The sequence below is a fragment of the Trachymyrmex cornetzi genome, unplaced genomic scaffold (genome assembly GCF_001594075.2).
Source record: "Trachymyrmex cornetzi isolate Tcor2-1 unplaced genomic scaffold, Tcor1.1 scaffold129, whole genome shotgun sequence".
Classification (NCBI taxonomy): domain Eukaryota; kingdom Metazoa; phylum Arthropoda; class Insecta; order Hymenoptera; family Formicidae; genus Trachymyrmex; species Trachymyrmex cornetzi.
In genome coordinates this window covers 48,471-75,527 of record NW_017295861.1, presented here as the reverse complement: position 1 = coordinate 75,527, position 27,057 = coordinate 48,471, and the positions used below count along the sequence as shown (strand labels likewise).

Sequence of the window (27,057 nt, the reverse complement as noted above, 5' to 3'; positions counted from 1 at the left end):
CTATTCAACGCGGGATCACCTGATAGAAGGACATCGCGGGTGACGGGTCTCTCTCAATGTATGCGCTGTAGCATTTCTCCTTGACGTTTCTGTTCAAGAGAGTTCGTCGAGACGATCGCGGAATGGGAAGCTTGTCCCGTACATAGGAGAGTCGAGTCGCGCTATTTTCACGATCAGTCGAGAAAGCCTAAATGTAACTTCGTACTCACCGCATATATACTTACACGACATATTATATATATATTTATATATTTATATATTCATATATATATTATATATATATATATTTCCTTTGCGCTCTTTTTCTCTCTCTGTATAAGTTTACTTTTAGTACGAAAATAATTTCAAGCGCGTTAGTATTCGTCCGTCATTTGCCTGATGGCACATCGGAACCACGCGCGCACCAGCTGTCGCCGGCCCGGATGCCGACCAATAAACACTAGAACTGGAAGCCCCGTTCCTGCGACGTAAGAATCACCTTCGGATGGCCGGTACCAGCAATGACAGGAGGCTCGAAATGAGAAGGATGAGCGGCACACGATGGGACATACCCGAGCTCTGGACGTCCGGCAGCTCACCCGGTGGCCTCATCGATGCTGGGCCGAAATCCCTATCGTAGTCTGGAAATAGACGAAACTACGCTGCGGTTGTTCTAGTAAAATGGAACTATTATGTGAATATAATAAAAAGGTACCATTCTTTTTCGAATATAATTAATAATTTATTCGCAAAAAGAACAGCTATAAGATAAAAGAAAGTAGAAAGAAACATTGAAATATGAGACCTAAAATATTACGCTTTGTTTATCATGTCCTGGAATATAGATTAGTTAGACCGGAAACGATCAGAGTATACGCGGTCATAGACCTCCAAATGTTACATTATAAATTCAAACATAAATTATATTCTTACAAGAAATATAAATGTAAATGATATGGACTGTTTCACATAATAGTTTAAAAGATTATATAATATATATAGTACAAATTCGGGAAATTGAAAAAATATATCATACATCACTTTGACCGATTTAATTCCATTTTTATCTCATATTCTTATATTTTCTTCTACCGAATTATAATTTATTATTCATGATAAAGTCAGTAATTTAATAGAGATGAGTGTATAAAAACACCTAAAATATTTCTAATGATTATGTATTGTTCTCTGTGAAACGCGATGCCGTAAAACTTGTAAAATTGAAGAACTGGTGAAAGATTTTTAACGAATGCACATGTATAATAAATTTAAACGTAATTGCTTCCATTTATATACAATGAGACCAAAAGTATTCATACAAGGAAATTTGTTATAAAAAAGTCTTATTTGTAGAAACTAAACATTAATTAGCAATTTTATACAATGAATACTTCTATTCTAACATAAACAAACGAACTTCGCATGTATTCCTGATTTTAGAAGCTAAATTTCTCGTCTGTGTGAATACTTTTTGAGCATTCAAACAATACAATTTTTAATTTTCGCTTATTTTTCAGATGATATATTTTATATAATTAATACACATCATTTTGGTATATATAATTTTAAGAAACATACAGTCTATTTTATTTTTTATGAATAAATTGTTAATTATCCAACAAGAAATGATCGTTAATTAAATGATCGAATCGACGTCAAATTGTTGTTGAAATCATCGAATTTATATCGATTCAACATCAATTCGATGACTCATTTCTCGCTGAATAATATTTATTTTTTAAAAATAAAGTTTTTTTAAAAAATATTTTCTCTGTACGAATACTTTTTGCACTCACTGTATATCATAAAGTTCATTTACATGTCGGTTATAATGGTATTATATTTGTAATATAAATACACACATATATATGTATATATATGTATATTTATACACGCGACAAACTTATCCAACTCATTATACAACAAATAGAAGATCGAGCAAGAGAGAAACGCGAATAAAATAGTTGTTCACAAACATCTAGTCAGATAGCTCATGTAATTTAAACTGCAGGTTATTTTTATGAATTGGAATAACAAGTTTGTAGAAATTTGATCGATTATAATTCAATGTATAATCAATTACACACCATTTTAGTATATTCGTCACAAGAAGTTCTTCAATGTATTTTGCAACAGTTACACGATGGAAATGGACATTTAATCAATATACGATAATTAGATAGAACGATTTTAAACCTGTCCATCAATTTCTTTTAAGTAACATAGATTACGTGTTATCCAATTTTATATTTATGGAAAGAAAACCGTTTAGATTATTAATAAAATTGTCTTATCAAAAACCTAAATTATATATTTATTAATAACAAACATGTTATTTATATATTCGGAATACGAATTTTACTTGATTTCTTACTAATAAGTATAAAATTTATACATTTGGAAAATAAATTTCGTTTCTGTTATAAGCGTGAATCTTGAACAAAAATAATTTGTCATTTATTTTATCTAGTATTAATTACATAAAAAGAACGATTTAGCTAAAGTATTAAAAAATTTAGCCAAATACAAATTTAAAAATAATTTTACTGAACCATCAAAATAATTACGAATTTCAACTATAATGAGTAATTAAGCAATGCTTCGATAACCAGCACTTAAGCATTTTACATAATTATTTTGATGATCCAACACAAAATAATTTTCAGATCTGTATCGAAATTTTTAGATACTTCAACAAACCATTCTTTCCGTGTACGATATTTCGTATCTATGATAAAAAATATAGTTTTATGTAATAAATAAAAGTCAAGCGCTGCTGATAGTAAAGGAGGCAATTTATTCATCGCCCGAGAAGTAATATTCTTTTGCTCCAGTCAATGGGGTTAGCCGCAGGGCAGACGACCATCGGAATACCGTTCGCACTTTGTATCATCGACCGCGAACACCACCACCGTCGACACGTTTTGGACAAACTTCTTGGCTGTATTTTCACGTAACGTGGCCAGCAGCACCGCCGTTTGCCAGCTGCGCGGCGTCCGGAACAAATAGTTGGTAGCGCTTGAGAATACGCGAAAATCGTCAAGCTCGGCGGCTCATTTCCTCAGTGGCCTCATTCTCGGCGCGACCGAATACATGCACGTACGGTAACGAGCGGATACGGAAGATAAATACGAGGAGTTGTTGCGGATAATGTGAAACGAGGGGGGGGAGAGGGGGAGGGGAGGGAGGGACAAAGAGAAAGGGGAGTCGGGAGGAGAGCTGTGAGCCCCCCCTCCCCCTTTCCCTCCCCCTCTCACATGCGCGTCCGGGAATTAAATTCGAGCGAACTCTCGGTTCTACCGGAATTTCTGCGATGTTCAACTCGCGCAAATCCCTTTTTAACGAGATAAAACCCTCGGCGATGAGGAGCGGCCGGACCCTCGAGAACGCAGGAAGGGTAAATTCATTTGAGATTAAATACATCCGACGTCTGTTAAATCGGCCCTTATCAACCGTTACCATCAAAGAAACGCCGGATGAAATGTTACTGGATTAATTGCGGCGCCGCAGTAATTCGTAGATGTGTCTTGCGAGCTTTTTCATTTGTTATGTGGCGAGAAGAGCGATGAGACACGTAGTGAGATACGTAGCTAAGAGCTGCTACGCGAAGCGCGTCATGATATATTGTGCTTCCGGTGCTGAGCTATACACTTGAAAGTCCTTAAACTTTAATAAGGTTGTTTAAACAAATTTTTACGCTTTAGTGTGCGAAAGAGATAATAACCTTCAACAGTGAGTTTACAAACAAAACGATTATGCCTTCTCCCAATATTGTTCAGTATAACAAGTAAAAATTAAAAAAGTATAAATTTCTGATATACGTAGAACTATTAGGCGTAAATTAATCCTTGAATAGATTTCATGATAATATTATTAATAAAAGAAATAATTTATGCGTTAATTAAATAGCATATAAATAATTATCGATAAATTCTATAAATATCTACTATACGAAGTAGATAGAATAGTATGCAGGCGTCAGAAACTTTAGAAAAAGCTCTATTTTATCCGATTAAACTCACATCTACTAACGGTAACTTTTATTGATTGTCCGAACTTTGATAAATGAATTGAAGTCGAATCAACATCGCCACCTGTGGCACTAATGTATAGTCAGTAATGTTATAGAAACGAATATATCAATGACGGTAGACCATACATCAGAATGTACGATTATTGCAGTGATAAAACTTCATGACCCCGATTACCTTAATGACTTCCACCCACGGCATTATCAAATAATCTAGGATCTACTCCCTTGTAACAAGTTGCATTTATTAACAGCATTGCTATCTGGATGAAACAAAACTTTTACTCGTTTCACTAGTTTCACTTTCAAATCGTTCCATCAAAAATTTTAAACTAGGTCATATTGACACAAAATTAAACAAAGTTAAATAATATATTTCTAAAAAAATACATTATATATATATTCATTAGAAATTTTATTTTATATATAATTTATTAGTACTTCATTAATAAATACATAATTTCTATAAAGAAATTATTATTATTTGTCTCAAATATTCCAATAAGGTTCAAACTTAAATCAATTATTTTCTAGAAACTTTTCGTATTTCTTAGCAAGTAGACATTTAGGACGAACGATATTATCAAAATTTGTTTTCTGCAAAAAGCCAGAATGTAACGACTTGAGAAAAATATCCTTTTTTTGCTTTTTTCCTAGCACTGGTAGATAGTCGTCCCAAATGCAAGGCGTTTCTCGAGAGTAGTTCATCGTGCCCCTTGGCTTGCCCGCCAGAAACGGACGTCGAAACCGCACGTCCGTTCGGAAAAAGTTATTCCCACCTACCAGTAAAATCCACTGTACGTGACTTTCCGCATGGTCGGCGACAGACGAGCCATTTTCCAACACTTTAACAACATCTTTACTGGCATTTTAGTCTGTACATTCTCTTACCATTGATTATATTTCAGTGGCTTGAAAATCGCTTGAAGGTACTCGAACTTCTAATTAATTAAAATGAACCTTAAAATCGTTTGGTCACTTATCGAAGATACGTCAATAACTTTTACCGAGTGATTTATAACGTAAAATAATTTGCTATACAAGTTCAATTTTAATCATATCAGATATAATAGATGTTTAAGAATTGTTTTACTGACATATTCTACATGCATAACAAAACAATATAACAAATTTTCTCATTTAAAATTAATTTTTATAAAAAACCGCGTCACACAAATCTCCTTAATTATCCTCAATCAAGTGCATGCTATCGAAAGTTAAAATAAGTGGCTTTTTTTAAAATCATTCTATGTAATTTATAATTTATTCGTAGGTTATAAGGTGGATATATATACGTACTAATTGTTTTTATAACATTAGATAAGAAGTATTAATTGTAAGAAATGGTCGAAAAGAATACAAATTACAATTGTATGCACACGAGACAAGACTTTCAAAGTTAATTGATTTTTAGAGAAGGAAAGGAAAAAACATAAAGCGAGAAAAAAATAATGGAAGAGTTTGCCTCTTTCCATTTCCTTCTTTCCACTTCCTGATACCAGAGGTAGCAGACGGCCGCGGGTCAACGCAGCTCGTTTTTCATTAATTGAAAGTAAACTTCAGGAAGGGAAAGCTAGCCGACGCTTGGGGGAATCTTTGAACAAAGTCATTCCAAGTGAGTTTTGAACTTGCATTCTGCCGCCAATCTCCGTCAGCTGGCTTGTATAATATAAGAATCTGTGAAGTGCTTCAAGTCGTTAACGCGCGAAGTCTACCTTTTGCAATAGAAATCGGAATCGATGAAAATACTGTGGAAAATCGTGGACGATCCGTGTAAACAGATTTAGATGCTGAAACTTATACGTGATCATTATTTGAAAAACACATCAGATTCTCAAAAAGAAGAGCGATCCTTTTTTGCGTTTGTCGATGCATGAAATGTAATTGAATGCCCCGTGGAACACATTAACTATTATACTCTGTGGTCGAATTTCGAAATCTGGGGATAGTAAACTTGTACGAAGGATTTACGTGAAAATGTTTCAACGGACATCTTGTAATCCCTTGTAGCTTAACCTGATCAATACAAGAGCAGTGATAGTGGAGCACAGTAATATACAACAATTTTATATGTATAAAGTTATATAATGATACAAGTATAGTGTTATTTCAAAGAGCACTTTATAAAAAAAAGAATAATAATTATTCGATATTTTTCAATAAAAGTATTAAATATTAATTAAACTTAGTGTGAACCCGAAATAAAAAATATCGTTCAATATTGTGTTTTCCCTAATGAATGTTGAAAAAACGTTTAGTTAAAACTTTTTAACTTTTAGTCATTTTAATTATTTAGTACGCGAAAAAAATATCACGCAATTATTGATCTTTGCTCAATGAGCAAGCAAACAGCTAGTTAACGTACTCGTATATTCTCACGTTAGATTTTACGACAGCGAAGAAATGACCGCAGAATCCTTTCCAGTCAATAAAGGGGGCCGAGTAACGCGACGAAGTAATTCGCTCGCGGATAAAGTGGATCACAGAGCATTGCCAATTTAGTGGATTTTCTCTCTTAGGCTCTCCCTTCTCCCTTCCCTCCCATCCCCTCGATCGTAGATCGTTGACGAGGTTTTAATTACACTAATTACTCGAACGACATGGTGGTTCGGACGGAACGTGTATCGTCGTGGGAAATGCCTGGGCTCTACGCGGAGCGTGTTAAAATAGATATTTACTGACCTGGATTTCGCCATTCCTCGACCTCGTAGTCGAAAGGTCGTTGATTTTGTCGTGATTTCTTGTTACTGTTTCTACCTAAAATGCATTACACAAAGGCGGTTTTACATTGGTGCTCTACGGTAGGCTGCTGCGAACGAGGAGTTGAAACGGATGGTTTTACTTAAGAATCGAGAAATAAATGAATGCCGGATTTCTCTCTCAGAGGCTTCGCTCGATCCTAAGTTAAAATATTATTTCTACCTATTTCGAGATCCATATTAAACGCTTTCGGCGATTTAAGGTAATATTGCATTACCTTACCGCTCAATTTAGATCACGACGTATCTTTTCTACAGCTGTCCTACGTACTTATCGTATGTATAACAAATATAACTGAGACAGATATAACTGATACAGACATAAACTGAGGAACGATATCAATATTTAAATAAATTTAGTTACCATTCTTGTGCGCTGACGTTGCATCGTATGGCTGCTGTGTTGTAGTTGTTGTCGACGGAGCTGGGATTTCTGTGTTAAAGTAATTAAGTGGTATACTTTAATATTAAATTCGAGCGCTCAAGAATGTATAGGATTGCATTCAGAGTAATAGATGATACTGAAGATATACACAAATAAGTCAAGTATCATTACAACGTAGAAGTTTGTTAGATTTCACGATTACTCTTCACAAGTCCATGATGCTGAGACACGTTGAAGCGGTCTACAATTGTTTTCGCGTGGGTCGTCGGTTAAACTAAACAAAACTTCCCTTTCTAGTCTACTATTAACGTTGTCAAGAAAACAACATTTCGGGGAGTTTCACTATGAAACCTCACGAACTTCCGCGTCCTATCATGCTCCACTTTGCTTTTGTGTTCTAGTCTACTATTAACGTTGTCAAGAAAACAACATTTCGGGGAGTTTCACTATGAAACCTCACAAACTTCCACGTCCTATCATGCTCCACTTTGCTTTTGTGTATTATTCGAAATTGAGATCTTTACAATTCGCACAAGTTGATATATCAGTTTGTATTTAGTAATATAAATAAAATTTTTAAGAAGACTCTCTCTGTATGTGCTTTTTTGATGATCGCATTATATCTGATAATTATGTTAAATACAAATTTAATGAGCAATTATTATGATTAATGCTCGTAAGAGAAGTGTACTCAATCTCGTCTATTGCTCGTTAACGGCAAAGACTCAAATATCTTTAAGTAACTTACTATTGGAAACCAATTATTTCACCATTAGCGCGCAGACGTCGATTTCAAATAATCGATCTTAAATAGACCACAACTTGATATCACTTTGCTCGATACTTTTCAATGCACAATGTTAAACGTTTTTTACTCTGTGCGAGGATATATCTTTATCGAATTTTTTACTCGTATCGCATTAGATATGTACTGATATCCTTATTATCATCGTTGTACGACTTACCATCTAACTTGATGACACCATCCGTCCCGCCAAGAGAATTTTGTGCGATGCATTTATACGAACCAAAATCTTTCGGACCGACGTTCCTTATCTTCAGTATCATGTACCTGTTGTAACCACTGTCGGTGGCTACCGCATCGTACTTGTCGCCTGAAACAGAATTGCCTGTGCAAATAAAACCAGGTTCTCCGGCTTCCATTTAAAAATAGAATTGTGAAATCGTGAGAGGTAAGTGGATGATTCTAAATATCAGGTCTACATGGAATTGTTCATTTATATACGTTGAAAACTTCTAATAACCATTTGTTTATGTATTTATAATTTTCATGCTTGTTCAGTACGTAAACAAAATTTTAAAATATCAAACTATACTTATAAATTTTTGAGTCATTTTTTAAATAAAATTGATAGTTGATTTTCATTTATTAGACTGTTGGAATTAGTATCTACAATTTTATTTATGTGCAATTTTATTTTATTTATTTATACAATCTTAAATAAGTAAACGAAGACTAGAGTATTCAATAATATTGTTCTTATCAGTTTTGATATTCTTCCTTCATATTGCATAGTGATTTTTGTAACAGATATGCAATCAAACAACAGTAATATTTTTAAAAAACTGAAATGTTATTTCTTCTCGCTGAAATTCTAAATAGATATTTCAAACTTATCAGACATGCAATGATTGTAAGGAATGAGTGCATTCGGATTCTTAAAATTACCAGAGACTATCATGTCGCCGCGTTCGGTTGTCCAATAATTTATCGAGTTCGGGTAAGCTTCAGTATGACACTCGAGGGTAACGTCTTGTCCAATATACGCTCCTTCCAACTGATTTGGTATAGAGAGCATGGGTGGAACTGTAACACAGAAATGATATTCATCATGAATTATGTATATATACTTTCCAGTTGCTAGGAACGATGGGACGCAATGAATAAATTTGCATTAATATGTAAGACAAAAGTAATTATGGGAAATGTGAAAATATTTCAGAGTTTAAATTGATTATAACAACTGAATTAACTAACGATATTCATGAAGCTTGTCATGTGTGTGTGTGTGTTGTATGTTCTATATAATTTTATATTTAGTATGTATATTTTTGTAAAATACAAATGCAGCATAATACTACAAGTAGCCACGGAAATAATTATCTTGCTTGAAATCAGACCAATCCTAGCAGTCTGATGTTTGTTAAATGCTAATCGGAGAACTCATTAAAAACAATGTAGAAAGCTTGTACAAATATGTATTCAGAATTCTCTTTTCCTCTCTAAGTTACAAGCCGTTTTTAATGTCCGAAAATTCAGTTGAACCTTGCAAAAAAACACGGCAACGCACGCAGTATTGCATGCAACTGCATATATGTAGTCTCTCATCTTTGCTTTGGAGGTTGTCACGATGTAAAAGCACTGTCCAAAAATAAACGATTGCATGATGTTGCATGCAATGCAGACTGCACGTTGACTTCATCAAGAAATTCTCTACTGAAGAAACAAAAAATTTACGACATAAAAAAGTTCTTCTTTTTACGTATTTATTTCAATTCTATTCAGTCTTTTAATGAGACGTTTCCGAGAAATGTTTCTATCGATTTGTTTTAACTGCGAATTTATAAATATCATCAAGTGTTCGTTTTGAAATACGCAAATTACATTTTACAAATTTCTTATAAAATAAATCTCTTTTACATAAGCTGATCAAATTGTTTATTATGAAATTCTCTTGCAAGGAATCCATATATTTTAATTAAATTTATCATTCAGTTTATACTGCTAGCCAAGCTTCATGTTTATTGTAGATTATTATAGCTAAATATTTGTAGTATTTTAAAAATTTTAAAGAAGATATAGAATTTTATGTAAAAATTCAATTGATATTTGATATTGGTGTATCTGGTGTACCATAAATGCACGATTGTTCTTTTTCGATCGATACTGATATTTCGATGTAGGGATAGGATTGTGTCATAGTTTCATCTTTTACGGACGGACGTAAATCGCGATTTACTAGTAGAGGGTGCACTTTCAACATAGCTGCAGAGTTTTTCCACCCATTTCCCTTTCGAACTATCCTGCTGAGCTACCAATAAATCCGTGGACAGTAACGAAACTACAATTTCATATATATTATTCAACATAATTTAGAAATATATTTTTCGTTTACTAAATCAGTGACACTGAAGTGTTTAAAAATTTGATCCGTGAGACTGTAACGTTTAACATTTATAAATATTGAATCAAGAACACTCATCCAGTAAAGATAAAGTACATATTATCTTAATATCTCTATATATCCGAATAATTTACATTAGCTTCAGATTTCAATTTTTCCCGATATAAAATATTAAAACATTATTTTCTTTTAAAATTAATTATTGCTGGAACGAGCTCAATCTTTATAAATCTTCGTATAACTTGTGCTATAATTGCACACAATCTACTGTAAAAAAAAGCATCTCTACTAAAGATAAAGTCACTGAAAAAGGTGTTAGACGATATATTTCTGTGATACACGGTCGTTATTAATTCACGCCATGAGTTAATAATACTTGTGCGTTTATCATGCCTCACGCACCGTCAGCAAATCAACATCCGAGAGAATATACTACAAATATGCCATATAATATTCCCGAGAAATCCGAAAGAAAAATACTATACCGTGCCTGGGTCGCGTGTAAGTGGCCAAAGTAATTGACGCAATTCGTGATCCTCGTACGAAATCGCCGTTTGAGGCTTGAATTTCTTGGACGATTATTAACATTTGTGTTCGCCTACGGAAAGGAAGCGCAGAAGTGAGTGACTAATGTGCCAGAAAAGATGGCGCGGGGACGCGTTTCGCACCCTAAACTAAATGGAATCCAAGAATTGTCGGTAGATGGGCGACGGTTGAAATAGGTTCACCGGGAGGAACGGACGTATATCGACCATATCTGGGTCAAGTAGCCACCCATAAATTGGTGGCTAAATGAGACGTTGAAAACCGACCTAATGCATAGCGCATCGCGCGAAAATGCTTCTACGGATAAAGAACAGCCATTCTTCAACGAATTGTAGCTGTATTCGTCAAATATAAGATTGATCCTGTCATCTCGCTCCTATATTAGTAAAATGTATTCATCTTTTATAGTTATCGATATTTTCTCTCCAATTTATAACGCATTATAGTAATACTATTATTTATAAATTATACGATGTATTAATAAGTGACTCAAATAAAAAATTTTTCGTATATATATCTACTGTTTCACAGAAATATTTTTAATCAATATTAAAAAATTTGTATTTTTAGCAAGAGAGTTATTCTCAAAAATATAACTTCCATGTAAAATAATATGTCGTAAATTATAATGTTATGTCAAATCTATGTACGATAGAGAATATAAAATACTACAAGGTATTTATAACGCTACAAGACTTGTTTGAAATTATATACAGCAACATGTAGTTGGTGTAACGTCGAGAGATTAATAAAAACTAGTTCACAAGCAGCGATATTAGCGTAGTTCATATATCAAAGAAAAGTAGTGGCTTTATTTCATTTCTAACGTTTATGAACCACGTCGAGTTCATTAAAAGTATAATATATCCGACATCGTGCTTTACTGCTTCCAGCGACCAGCATTTACCAAGTTACGCGCGCCTCGCAATCGGGGAGGCATGATAAAAACTGGATTCTCTCCATCATCCTTTCTTATCATCTTTTCTTGTACAGAAAAATACGCCGGTATCCTTATGCGACAATAGTCGCTCCTTTCCAAGTTTTATCCTGCTCTTATCATAATACCAAAGTGCACAGTATTACGATGACATCGTAGTTTTCGCTAATGGCATATAGATACACGGAGAAATCAATAGTGTATGCGCCAAATCCAGTATTCAATAGTATGAAATTGATGCAAAATCAATATAATCCATACTAAATAAATCCCTAAAAATATGTATATCCGATATTGATACTAAGTACTTGATACTGATTGATAAATATAGCGAAATAAATAGAATCACATATTGTATATAAATGTGTGTGTGTGGTGTGTGTGTGCGCGCGCGCGCGTATGTGTATGTGTGTGACTCATAGAAATATTTACAAAATTTAGATAAAATTGTTTTTCATAGATAGATTAATTAATTTTAAAGAGCTAATATAAATTTAAAAAAGTATATTATTCTAATTCTAATTAAAAAAATATTTAGTTAAACACACACACACACACACACATATACATATACCTAGTATAATATGCGATGGTTATTAAATACATATAATTCGTCTGAAGTTCTTGTGACATAATTGATATTAGTGTAACTATTAATATTGGTCTGCTCTCAAAAACACAAAAATTTCTGTTAACAAGTAACATACAAAAGTTTCTTCCATCCTGAATAATTCAAATTAATTTATAAAGACTGGAAAAAAAGTGTTGGTGAACTATTGTAATTCCGATCACATACGAGTAAAGAACTTGGTAATTCTTTACGACGTGGTGATTTGCAATTGAGAGCGGACCAATATTAATAGTCACACTAATATCAATTATGTCACAAGAACTTCAGAATTTTGATTAATTGAGAAGAATGTATAAATTATAATAATTTTTTTATAATATTGTCAATTGTAAACGTATATCTTATTTTTACACTGAAGATGACACGATAAATGTGTCGAAACGTTTGTGATTAAATTGGTTATGATTTTCAATTTGTAAAGATCATTTTAAATATATTACATCGCAACAAACAACCGGCGTATTAGCTGTATGCTCCTTTTTTATAATCTTTGTTTGTGATTAAATTGATATATTACCGTAAGAATTTATAATAATTTCGCAAAAACTTCCAGCGTTGGCTTTTTATGCTCTGTAACATTAAAAAATATAAAACATTGAAAGTATATACTCATTCATACATAGACATTTTAATTTATGTTCGATCCGACACGATCCCGCGAAGTTTCGATTGGTTCAGTTTCGAGATACTCACGCTGTGGAAAATAATTCCTACAAACTTTTTCAATCAGAGAAATCAATATTAAAATCGCTGCCTTTGCGAACTATTGGTTTTATCTGAATTCGTTAGGTTAATGGGCATGGATGGGCACGGATTCATAGCTTTACGAATATTTTGAAATGTTTCTCTTACCGGTATTTATAAATAAATATTAAATTGTACGGAAAATCGTTTTTTTTTTTTTTTTTTTTTTTTTTTTTTTTTTTTTAGAAATTGTATCACTGCACGCGATACAATTCCTTTATTGAGAGCTCTATCCATTGTTCATATTACGTTTATGTGTATTAAATTCATAAATATCAAGGAATGTTTATGCGCGTGATGGAAATTCTTTGTGAGAAAATTAGTAACTTACATTGCACACGTAGCGAGACGCGCTTGCTCACCGATGGCGGAACGCCGTTTGAAGCTATGCATAAATAAGCTCCCATGTGAAGACGGCTTATCTTCACGATATGCAGCACTTCACCATCCACGACATTCACTGGAACATAAAATGTTCACATATATTAATATGTAAACTGCAAAAGCTTTAGGAAAACGCATTTAATATACTCTTCTGATATTTTCAATGTTTATTGCAACATAAAAGTTAAAAAATACAATTGTTGTAAACTATAATATAAAACCTATAAGCAATTAATTAATAATCGAATTTTTAATTAAACGATACTTTTTAATTAAAACGTGTTTGCATTGTAGATAGCAAATCGCTGAAAAATCCTCTCGTATCATATTCCGCCCAAAATAATTATTGTATAACGTGTAATACAATTTGGCAAGCGCAGCTCGCCGTGGTTGTAATTTTTCTCACGAATTAATAAGCGAAGTGTATCATGATAATATCAGTATTATTCCGAAACGTATTGATATCGATAATGTCGACAAAGAAGGCAACATTTATCAGAGCGCAGGCCGCTGAAAGCACGCGATGCGCATATGCGTCGAAACTTTTATTGCATGTCGTGTGACAAAGAGCACTTTGCGCCTTGCTAGAGAGCTATTTGCATCTACGCTGCATTCATTTTTGGCATGTTGGTTGATATGACTGGCGCAGATGACATAAAGCAGAGATAGGAGGTAGATTAAACTATGTAAAGGCGAATTATGTCTGTACTCAGTCAAGAGAGCTGCTTAGCATTAAAGACAATCGCGTGCCGATAATCGCGTTATTGCCACCGATTCTATTCGATTACAGATTTCAATAGTAATAATTCCCGACGCGCGAAAACGAAGCAGGTACATGATTAAATGTTATCGGATAATAAATTCTCAGAATATTTGGAAAATCAAATACTTCTTATCGTATGCACATTATAGATTTTGATTGTATATAATTTATCCTCATTTTAAGAGCGATTACACTGATAACGCATTATTTGTGTGCACATCAAAGCAGAACGGTGTAAAGCAGATCGTCATATTAACGGAGAAACTGCTGTATTTGATGGAATGATCTATGCGTTACCTCGCTGTCGTCACTTAATAGATTGCATATGGCATGCGTATTTTATCAGGATATAGAAATTATATATTCAACGAATGTTTAGCATATTTTGATCGCATCAATTGAATCATTTCCTATCATACATGTTATATAAGTAATATTATACTATACGTTATACCATTCAATTTAAAATGTAGATGATTCACGTAATATGTAATAATTAGTCAAAAGAATTGGGACAAATGTGGAATTTATTAATTTGATGTAATAAAATTTCTGTTTAACGATTTCACAAAAAAGTTTTACTCGAACTGCTATTATTTATTACGTGTCTTCGTTAGTATATCGCTTATATTTAAAATGGAACAATTCACGCGAAAACAAGTTGGTGTGCTTTTTCTCGTTGCTATTTAGTTTAAAGTGACATTTCAAGAAAATGCAAAAGGAATATATAGCGCGATGGAAAACCTATTTAAACTTTTTCCTGCAATAAAGTTGAAAGCATCGTGGGACGCGAGAAACTTTACGTCCATTTGACCGAACTGCGTAGAAGCAATAAAGCGTTGTAAAAATATACAAGGTGCTACAAGTTATATGTGATGCTCTTAAAGGTATCACGCACTTTGATCCGTGTCTAAGAAGACTTTATTTTTATATAATTTTTTTATCCTTACATAATTTCATTATAATTTAACCCTTTAAGACCTGATTTTAATAAACTCATGTTAATTTCTTTAAATTCAGCTTAGGGGCATATTTGATAAATAAATAAGTAAATAAATAATTTATACTAAAAACTTAATTTTTTTTCAAAATTTGGACTATTTTTCCAACATTATATCATTAAATACATCCAATCTCAGACAATGTTGATAAAACTAAATAATTTCAATGAGTGTCTTTAAATTTGATGCACATTACAGAGAAGTCTGAAGGGGTTAATAATATAAGGCATTGTAATACAAAAATCGACGATGTTTTTTAAATTAGTAAATAGGATAATATTTGCAACATAAAATGTATAAAATACGCGCACTTATATTCTCGCGTATATAGTTATCATCTTTACATGTTTACGCGTTTTCATGTTTTAACAATAAAACTCACGTTGGATGAAATAAAAATTCCATTAAATTACGCCGCACATCACAGCAGAAGATTTTGCTGTTGAAAGGGAACGCAACATATATACACGTGCAGCAATGAAAGCGGTGAAAGGGATAAAGTTGTTACCCGGCCAGCAGTAGGATGCGAGAGAGTGCTGAATCCTTGGTAGCCAACCCCGTGCTACAAGCTGCGCGGCAAACCTATCTATTGTTCCATAAACAATGCAGAGTGCCGGGGAGATTCTGCCCGGCGGGTCGCACTTTCAGGGGGTTTTAATCAAGTAGTCCCGCAGGTCTTGTGTCGGAACTACTCGCTTACCGGTTTAGCGGAAACCTTTAAAACTTTCGGCTTAATGGGAAACCGCAATATGGTCCGGTCGAGCGAAATTTCACAACGGACGTGTCGCGGCAGGCGCAAACAAAAGAGACCGTGAACAATTATTATTTTCGGACACGCCTAAATTTTATTATTCCTCCCTTATCGGGGTAACTCAATTTAATAGCTAGCGATCTGATTATTTCACGGTAGGACGACGATCGATGCCAGTTAAGATTAGACTATACGCTATTATCATATCGCGTGAACTCACACATCGCCATGTCATATTACATTATGAATAACGCCATTAATAAAGTTATCATCGACTTGTAATTCTCTTCTAATTGTTCTCTTCATATCTTCTATTTGTGGAGTTTTTCCATGTTCTTCACTGTGCATCTGTGTGCATTTTTAATCTACAATTCCACTTTGTCTATTTGTCGACATAATATAAAGAGAATAATATGTTTAAAATGTTGTAAAATGTGAGGATTGCAAGAAAAATAAAATAGAATAAATTAAATTCTTCATTGCTATGTAACGGGAATAAAATATTTGTCTAACGTTCATATAATACAGAATGCAATGAGAGAGACATTTGCCGCGCCCAGATATGTACATTACGTGAATATTACGTTCATATATTAAAGTTATAGACATGTACTTGATGTACGTGTCTATAATACTACGTGATATTGCCTGCGTCGACCTAGAAAGATCAGTGCTCGAGCTATAACGTTATTAAACTTCGGCAAAATTGGCTCCCAATCGTCGGACTTGATAAAGTTTCGCGTTGCGTTCGTACCGGTGAAAATGTTTCGAAATTTTCACGGGACATTGCGCGTCTGCGAATGACGTGAAATCTTTCGTGGCTCATCCGTTGTCGGATTTAAGCGGCAAATGTGCGTAAAGAGAAGCGGTGCGCGCGTGGAAGTACCCTGAAATAAATTAGTGTTCATTCACATCGATGCCGGGGCGTGCTTTGCATAACGTTTTCCGCGACGTATTCTCGGCGGCGTAAAAATAAGCGAACAGCTTACTCGAAGACGAAGTGGAAGGTTGGCCACCTATTTGGGAATTAGTACGTGATGTATTCCGCCCCATAAGCGAAGGATGGGTCGCAGATATTTCATCCCATCCCCCTTTCTCGTAGCCTTAAGTGCTCTTTTTCGCGTTATAACCGTGAGATAACCCAGGTACATTCATTTTCAAGCGAAATCCTCGGCCAACGATTATTGCTGCTAATGTATCCGCGAATGTTAAACCAGACGTACGTAAGTGATTCTTATGTATTTATTGCACTGGTAGTGAAAACATTTTCACAGACACATTAATAATGGCGACTATGACAAATAGCGCAATTATATAAGTTATATAAAATATTGAAAAAGCAAACATGGCATTCGATATTTTTATCTTTCAAATCTACGTCACTCGCGTCTTCTATATTCTGTAAAATAATTAAAATAAAATATATTTTTATTCTATCTGATTCGCTATTTTCATGTAAAAAAGGAAAAAGGAAGCCCATTCCATTTAAATAACCTGAAATTTTCAATACCTACACAAACGCGGAATACTTGAATAGCTAACAATCATATCGTATACATATATAAATACACAAATGCATGTAAACACAAATGGTATGTTAAATAAATGGTATGTGTAAGAACTAAAAACATTCGGTCACATTTTCCAGTAGCTATTTGTGTAAGCTTTATGCATGAAAAAACATAAAAATGTCCACAGATTCCAGACAAATTGCGTAAATACTTGCGACAAACGTGGACGATGAGAAATGAAATGAAATGAAATGAAATGAAATGAAATAAAATCGCTCGTTACTACAGTACGGATTCAGGGAGCATCAACGATCGATTGTCATGGACGCTTGACGTCACGAGGTTTGAAAGACAAATTACGTTTGCAGTGCAGCATTGCGTAAAGCGGATGAAAGACGGGGCTATTATATTCCAGTTTCCAGCGAGAAATTTCTCAGATAATATTGACTCCGTGCTGAACGCTGACTTTACCAGCGGTTTGGAAGGCACAAAGGAACCTCAAACGGTAACGAGAAAACGTAACGTGCCTCTTCACCGCAAGCATTGGCCCACAGACATCAGGGCGTTCGATACCGGTTCGAGCCGGTTATGTGTACGTGTGTTCTCCCTGGCGCAGAACTGGGCGAAGGCGTTGCGGGTGTGTAAGCGTAAAATGAGTGCGAGGTATAGCCGACTTTGCGCCGTGCTTTATACCCGATGCACATCGGCTCCTATTCTCCTGTACGTTCGTCTCCCTGGTACACCGGCGCAGCGGGAAACTCAGCTCGTTGTCGGTTTCGATTTTCCAGTCGCATCGCGTTATGTCGGCCTCGCGTCGACAAGCCGTGGTCGCATTAACGAGGAGATCTTGCCAGGACTCGTGAGAGTATCGGTGACGGAAATACTCGTGGTATATATGTGTCTCTCGCTTTCCCGCTATCTACCTTCGCTTCTTGCGGTAGATATAAACAGGTGGGCGAGGAGGAGGCGTACGCGCACGTCCATGACTTCACATGTATGTACATTTAACGGTCGGTGAACAGTACATATGTGCAAGGATTCGTGAGTACACACATAATCACAGGCGCGCAGCTACATTGATCCACGATAATCGTGTAGGTGTGTACAGTCGAGTGGATGGTTCGCGCGGTATATACACGTCTGTTACACATACGCGTCCGAATGAGTTTAGAGTCGTTCTCGTATCGAGAAAGATAGAGGGAGAAAAGACTGGGTCTGTCCACCCGACTAGCGCTGATGGGAATGGAGTAGCGCACACGGACGCATGGATGGACAGGTAGTGACCAGGCGGTACATCTCGAAAAGGTGGAAGAAGCCAATCGCGTTTTCCGGGCACGAAGCGCGCGCGATACGGCATCGACGAGTGTCGACGTATACGCGTTTCCATAACTATGGAGGCAAGCTGAATTTTCGTTCGTACGCGCAGGTGAACCTCTGGTATCGGGGGTTGTCGGAATATAGCCCCTCTACTCCTCCGACTCGGCCATTGCATCCGATTCCAATTCACCCCTCAGCCCCGCGGCCACTACATCCGTAGAACGTCACTGAATTGCGGCGCGTTATCGCTCTTATGAACGATCGTATTAAAGGCACGAGCGGCGCGACGATTCGTTTCCGCCGTCTTCGTCGTTTATTTTGTTCCTCATGGCTACCCCCGCACTCGTCTGTGCTCTAATTTCCCACCCGCGTCTTTCTTTTATCTTTTCCCTCGTGTTCTCGCCATCGCCCTTCCGCACGATCAGTTCCGGTACCTGTCCGCCGGAGGTAAATCTCCCTTGTACCTGCAGGTGCCTCGCACCACTACTACCATCACGTTCAACGACGGCAGCACCTCGACGCGCGATAGTTTTGCTAAATTCGATTTGCTTTCTCATCTCTCTCAGCCATTCTTTTTCGGTTACTCGCCCCGAGGTGGGCGAAAGAGTAGACTGCGCGCGGATGGGGTATACCTTCGGCTCGAGAAGAAGCAAGAAAAGCCGGCAACCATCTATACTTTCTCGGAGGGTTGGTGGGTGTCTGGAGGCTATCAGGCGGGAAGTAATGGCGTTAGCCCGTCCCTCGTGCCCCAGAGGCCAACACATCAGTTAGTAACACGGTCGTACGGCTCGAACGCGAACCATATTCACCATCGCGATATTTCGTCCAATTACACGGATAATCTGACGCTCATCTCGAATGATGAATCGTCGGTTTGCTGGAAAGCATCTCTGTGCGTCGACTAATATCGATCACCTATCGATGCATGGCAACTTCACACAAATCCTTAATTAGAGATGCAATAATAACGGATCTTTAAAGGATATTAAAGGAATCAAAAGATCATTTCATTTATTAAATTAGAAGAACTTTATACTTTTATAACATTGAATTTTACGATAATATCAAGTAATTGATTAAAAAATTTTACATTTTATTAAGAACTACTTGAGTCTGTAATCTCAGAAAATTATTTAAGGAATCGTAAAATAAAATTATCATTAAAAATTTAACAAATATCAGAAAGTTTTTAACGAGAGCTTAGAACACTTATAACTTATTGCTTCTCTGTTCTCTGCAGGATTCAAATACTGAATTTTTTAAGAGAAAGTTAAATAATTAAAAAAAAATGAGTAGACGTTTTTGGAAAGGAAACAGTTTATGTAAATGGGTGAAGTATGGATAATGGCTCGATATAAATAAAATATTCATAGCTTCTAAAAGGTGTTAACCCTCAACGCCCATGTGCTGTGCGCGCGAACATAAAAGTTTATTTCCTCTTTACGTAGTAATGTTATGAAATGTCATCTTATAACTTCAGCTATCATTTTAAGTTCTTTTCAACGTATATTTTCAAAGCAATAAATATTTGTTACGAGTGCGCGTTACCCTATTTTAAAATAATACGGACGAAGTATAGTATAATACATATATAAATATAGTATAATACGTATAATTAAAGCAACACTTACGTCATCAACAATATTTTTCTTCTTTACATTATCGGATTTTTCTAGTACGTTCACCTTCAATGACTACCTTCCATTTACCATTTAAAATTAGGTTGCATTTTCAAATGTATTATATAATAACGTCCAAACAACGCGAGATGAAATGGAATTTTTTTCGATGTGACGCATCGCGATGCATTTGCGTATTAATAAACAATATTTAGATACAAGAGCTTATGTTAAAAAAAATTACTGTTTTAGAAACTGATAAATTCATTAATAACATTGAAACAATGCTACGTTTATACGATTATATCTTACCTTCTCTATAACTAAAAAAATACGAATTAATTATTATATTAATAAAGACACAATTCAAAACATATAGCTTATATTTTCTTCATCTTTATTTTCTAATTATCAGATTAATTTGTTAATTTGTTTTAGCGTTATTTCTCGAACACATTTTAATAGATTACAACGGAAAAGAATATATTTGTAATTAAGGAACTTTCAAGTAATAGTTAAATTGGGTGCAATTACGATGGAAAAATATTTCAAAAGAATTTTTATATGTTGCTTTGTATCACAAAAATTTTTAAAGTTATTATTTTAATTATTGTTCTTTTTACAGAACAATTGTGAAAATAACACAAAATAAAATGTCATGTATATAAACAGCTGTGAATAAAAATAAAGATAAAATACAAATAGAAACATTTATTAACAACTTTATCTTAACTTGATTTTAATATAAGAACTTTTCAATTTATTTATCTTATTAACACACACAATAAATCGAGCATCACTTCGGCAGCGGATAATCAGTAAATCACGCTACGTAATCGACTATTTTTCCATATCAGAACGCGCGACATCCATATTTATCAGTATCAGTTTATACGGCCGGCTTAGTATGGAGTAGTGGTTTACGATCTGACGATCCTCTGAGCGTCGGCACTCGGCGTATGCTTGGAAGGCAATGAAAATTTAAATTAGCGCGCAGAAATTAAATCCGACCTTTATCCTTTATTGAGGAAACCCTCTGGAATCTACAGACGGTTTGACGTTTCGCCTTTCCGTGAATATCCACCCCGACCGACAGACTGACTTGTACTTTTTAGTCTAGTCATAATTAGTAATTAAGAGGGTAATTAGCATCGATCGAGACGGATTCAAGGAAGTAGACGTGTTCTTATATCGCATGGTTATTTTCATCATGATGGAATGACAAGGACGCCACAGCTGCGCTCATCGATCCGTTATTTACATTGAAGTTTGATAATTGTTAATCTTCCATAGTGAATACTAATTCAATAAATAAATACGCAATTTCGTTATTTGTACTAATTGTAAGTACAATTTTAATTAGTTTGAATTACAAATAATTTTTTGTAATATCTAAAATTATATTTTTATAGAACTACCGTTGAATATGTAAATATCATTTTACTATCGCTACAAACCTACATCCTATTCGGTTTACTAAAATGTAGAGTAAGAACAAAACGACATTCTGAGCAACTCAATATGAAATAAAAAAGTTTAGCAAGGTAACTTTTCGCGCAGAAATTGAAGAAATTTTACCGAATAGCATATCCATATCTCAATGTTATCGACCCGAACTCCGAACTAGCTGTGAACTGCAACTGCACTTTTGGACACATTACAGTACAGTTTGGCGATACAGTGGTTATACCGCGCGCACCTGAATAATTGCGTTCTGGCCATGGCTCAACCGAATTTTGATGTTGGACTAGGAGAGGAATAATTAATCGTTAAAGCACAGCATCCGTTAGTGGGATGGATGATACTAGCTTAGAGACGTAGCTGTATGTATCATTGTATTATATTTGCTCACGAAATTGTATTATTCATATAATGAGAAAGAAACGCATAAAGAGCGATTATGTTTAAAAACGGATTTAATTAGTGATAATCGCTGATGTAAACATACAATTCGATATCGGAAAATTTATAAAATATTCCACATATTATGCATATGATTTAATTATCGTGATATTATATAATAGCGAACGTGTTGTTTTACTTTCGAAAGTTTCATTATGTTTATACATATACATATATATTTGTTCATTTATTTTATCTAATTATATCTACAAAAGTATAAAGTATAATTTTAAAATATTAAAATCATATTTAAGTTATCAGATTAAAATTTGTAAACTTTAAGTAAATATTACACTTAGAAAGTATTAAAATTCCATCTTCCTTAAAATTTGAATTAAATAACAGAATATTGAGAACATTATGCTATTTATAAAAGTGACTTGAAATTAAAATTACTTTTTAAAGATTTCAAATTTAGCACTCGGTAAACACTTCAAGTATAATCATTGATCGCAGATGTAATTTTGTAATTAATTCATAAGTACAATAAAAATATAAATTTAAACAAAAATATCACACTAGAATTGATCAATTTAGAGGTAGTAAGATTAGCACTTGCGATGATGATTATCGATCGGCATACGTCTCTCGACAGCATTATAAAATAACTATCCTATTTGGCGTTAAGCTCTGAATCCATCGTCTCTATTCAATTGTCTATTCCTGATAATCGTGACGAATTAATTATGACTTACCACTCTCGCCATTATAATTTATGTTCTGACCATCCTCCCGTCGCCACATGACGTAAGGCTCCGGATATCCAGTCGCTTTGCACGTCAACGTCACATTAGAAGCTTCGCGGACCACCATGTCAGTGCTGGTCTCTTTGGTAATAATCGACGGAGGTACTATAACACAAACGTTAGAAAAATTTTACTTTTATGCTAGTCACATTTACATGAATTTGAATTCTTTAGACTTGCGATCACACACATACACACACACACACACACACACATTTATTCGAATTATTAAATATGTTGATAAAAAAAAGTATGTTGATAGATAATTTGGAAGACTATAATTTATAAATAATTTTAAATGTAAATAAGAAGCATATGCATTTTGTACATAAAACACTGCTTACCTACAACTTGTACGTAACCTTGACGACTCTTCATTGGATCCGTATTCACCTGGCACATGTACCATCCACGATCAACTTCTTGAACTTCCTTTATATGAAGATACCACGAACGGTGATCATTGTACGATAACGTGATTCGGGGATTCTGGGTAATTACGTTCTGATGAATCGACAGTATAGTTTGCGTGTCGACGCGCACCCATGCCACCTAAAACAAACGATAAAACATATCTCTCTTAAACTCTCTTTAACTTTATACATATCTCCACTTTGCCTGCTTAATTATGGAAATACCTTTCGATATATATATATATATATCTTCAACTTTTTCTATTTCTATTTTAATAAATTATAAAATACACAAAACATAAAATTAATCATAGTAATATTAAATAATAAATAATTAAAAATAATTATTTAATTCATCGGTGTCATTCGTTGTATCACATCTACCCATTGGGTACTAAAAAATATCTTATAAAAATGAACATATAACAATTTTTTTAAAATTAGAACATCAGACATCAACGAGTATCATAATAGACAGACATATGTACTTTCATTAATTAAAAAGTTGTAGCATAGCAAAGTAAAAAAAACCTCAGATATGCCACATCGAAAGTGGTATTAAACGGTTAATTTTACAAATTAAACAAATTATATTTTAAATAGAAAGCATATTTATTTTTGTAATAATATTGTCTCTTTTTCTAGAAACTATGTTAGATTCAGTTAAAGTATCTTTTGTATAGATCTTGAGCATAACATATGATGTACCTATCTATCTTGTTTGTGAAAATTCAAATACATATTCTAGCGAGTTTATATATTTTACTAAAAAAAATATCGTATTTATTTCTTTCTCTTTTTTAAACCAATAATCGGGTAAGATAGTACTCTCCATCTTCTTTACATAGATCTCGAGAAACTGACGGAGGTTCAGAACTACTCACTCTTCTTCCTACTACCACCTGTCTCTCACACACTTTCGTCGTTGAATTTTCGATACGGGCAAGAGGTTTCTTGAGCATGCAAAACATGCCCAAAGTCTCGCAAATTCTACAGCAGTATAATTTCCACCGCAAGCGCAACTCAAGTATGTTTCGTGTTTCTAGTAGTACGACTGGAGAGTATCATTCGTAGAAAAGATCAGCTCACTCGCGAATATTTTAGCTCCCACCTACTACATGTACTCGACTCATATATTTATATGTGGCGTGAGGTTACGCTATGTGTTACATGCGTAGACACGTGTGCATACTCATACGCTCATACCGAACGATATTTCATAGTATTCGTTACAATATTGCTTTAATAACTCATCTTGACACAACTCCTGACACATTCTCATTGACGTAACGGATGAAAGTTTACCCTAAACTTGACATTGTTGCAATCGTTAACAACGGAAATGTGAAGAATTGAACTATACTTGTATTTAAAAAATTAAATAATCTCTAAGTTTAAAATTAAATCTAACTAATTTGAAATATTTTAGAAATTTTCATATCCTGAAATGAGAATGTTTTATAAACGAAGTAAAATGCTTCCTCTGTAAAGCAATATAAAGGAAGAACAAGCACAAAAAATGTTATATTAAAAATTCATAAGTATATATTATTAAAATAGTTTATAATTTTTATTAGGGTTTTTATATTAATAATTTTAAAAGCAGCACTCACTTTATTATATAGATTAAGACTTACATTATCTATATTGTAAACGAGAAGAAATATATATATAGATGTATATACATATATATATAATCGGTATATATTTTCGATATAAAAATTTACAAATTCAAAATTTCTCAGCTTTAACGTAGAAAAGCATTTGACGCTTTTCATATAAAAGCCTTTTGATTAAAAAGATAAATGGATAGTAGAATCGAAATGCTGTTGAAAGAAAATTTTTGAATGAGAAATATGTTTTCTCCTCGGAATGTGCAGTGAATACCGAGTGTAAAAGCTCGTCGAACGACGAGAACATAAATCTTTCATCTCTCATTAAATTTTCAAAAGACGGGTGGCAGATATCTTGCAGATTATATTACATATACCAAGGCACATTCCTGAAATGCGCTTAAAGGAAACGTATGAATTTAATTTACTCGCTTAACAAGATGTACTAAAATCCATGACAAGTTAGCTTGCGATAGATATAGAATAATTTATAAAGTTCTATTTGGTTCTGATCGTCATCTCGGGAAAGAAGGAACGTATTATTAGCTTATGTCGAGCTGCGTTATTTCTGGTAAGTATTGTCGCTACTCGGCAAAATGAATTGTATTCTATTGTTACGTCATCTCAATTAACTGAAGGAAAATGAAGCAATTATGCGAAGTCTTTGATAACGGTACGTAAACTAGGACCGTCCAATTCGCAGTCTACGGACCATAAACGCCGTAGGGATTTCAGTAGATACTATCTTCATTTAATTTGTGCAAGCGCTTCTTGCGCGGAGGCAAGAAAAGTTCGAATCTTGCTTAATAGCAATTTGCCATGTTGAAAACGTTTTCTTAAGCTTACTTTAGACAATCTATAATTCGCGTCAGGATTCTGAATAGTATTCCATTTATAACTTTATGTATGATACAAGAAACCAGAATAAAAAATTAAAATATATATGTACATATATAATAAAAATACACACGTGCACATATATTACACATCAAAATATAAAAAAATAATAATAAACAGCACCGTGTTTTCTAGGTTTCTATGTATATTGGAATACAAAAAGAGCTTTAACCAAATATACTATAGAATTAGTACTGGATAAGTAGTATTAAATTTTCATTTATTGTAACATATTAATTCTCTCAATGGTAACGTTTTCTTTACAGCAAAAACATTAGTTACGTCTTTTTGAAGTATAACATTTTCCTTTTCTATTATCTAATTGTATCAGCAGTTATTTCTCTTGTTCTATATTCGTTCTTATCTGTGCTCATTTCGCACAATGTTGAGCAGAAAATAGTAATGCAGAAGAAAATGCTTGTAGAAGCTCTGACATTTTCAACTATTAGATATATAGATACGTGACCTCAATTTTTCTAAATATGTCAATCAATAGCTTGAATTCACTTCGAGAAGAATAATTATACGATAACGGTATTTCATATAAAATCCGACATACTTGGAACAGAAACGGAGAAGAAATTTCATTTGAAACCGTGTAATCTTATAATATCAAAGGTTGTTCCATTAATCATTCCAAACGATTTTAATCAATAAGTTTAAAGCAAAGGTAATTCGAGTAGCTAACCATTTTCTATATGACATTTGACATATATACAATGGTAATAAAGACAGTTTAATTTAAAGTACCTTATAATGTCGTAGGTTATCCACTACGCAAGCCAGTAAGGCATCACGTCCCACGCTTACTGTCACGTTTTGGATTTCCTCGGCGAATCGGGGCAATTCGGAATCTGCAACACCAACGTAGACATTTTAGAACAACAAAATAAAATAAATCATTAAAGTAATATAACAATAAAAATAAAATATTTATTTTTCTATTGTATTCATTTCTATTTTTCTAACATTTAACGTTGTTA

The 27,057-nt window shown here is 34.1% G+C and overlaps 1 protein-coding gene across 4 annotated transcripts in view; it reads right to left on the bottom strand.

The window, feature by feature from the left end:
- Nucleotides 1-299: 299 nt before the first annotated feature.
- Nucleotides 300-27,057, bottom strand: part of LOC108770556 (lachesin) — a 37,952-nt gene continuing 11,194 nt past the window's right edge. The window contains exons 2-10 of one of the 4 annotated variants that reach the window (XM_018522190.1): nt 26,825-26,928; nt 23,496-23,703; nt 23,101-23,256; nt 13,489-13,617; nt 8,844-8,981; nt 8,119-8,268; nt 7,133-7,201; nt 6,692-6,766; nt 300-620 (exon numbers count right to left, since the gene is read on the bottom strand). In XM_018522190.1, coding sequence (XP_018377692.1) covers nt 475-620; nt 6,692-6,766; nt 7,133-7,201; nt 8,119-8,268; nt 8,844-8,981; nt 13,489-13,617; nt 23,101-23,256; nt 23,496-23,553 — 921 coding nt within the window. In that variant the 5' untranslated portion in view covers nt 23,554-23,703; nt 26,825-26,928 and the 3' untranslated portion in view covers nt 300-474. Of the gene's footprint in view, nt 621-5,809; nt 5,843-6,691; nt 6,767-7,132; nt 7,202-8,118; nt 8,284-8,843; nt 8,982-13,488; nt 13,618-23,100; nt 23,257-23,495; nt 23,704-24,448; nt 24,468-26,824; nt 26,929-27,057 lie in introns of those variants that run through there. The other 3 variants (XM_018522191.1, XM_018522192.1, XM_018522189.1) reach the window with 3 other exon arrangements.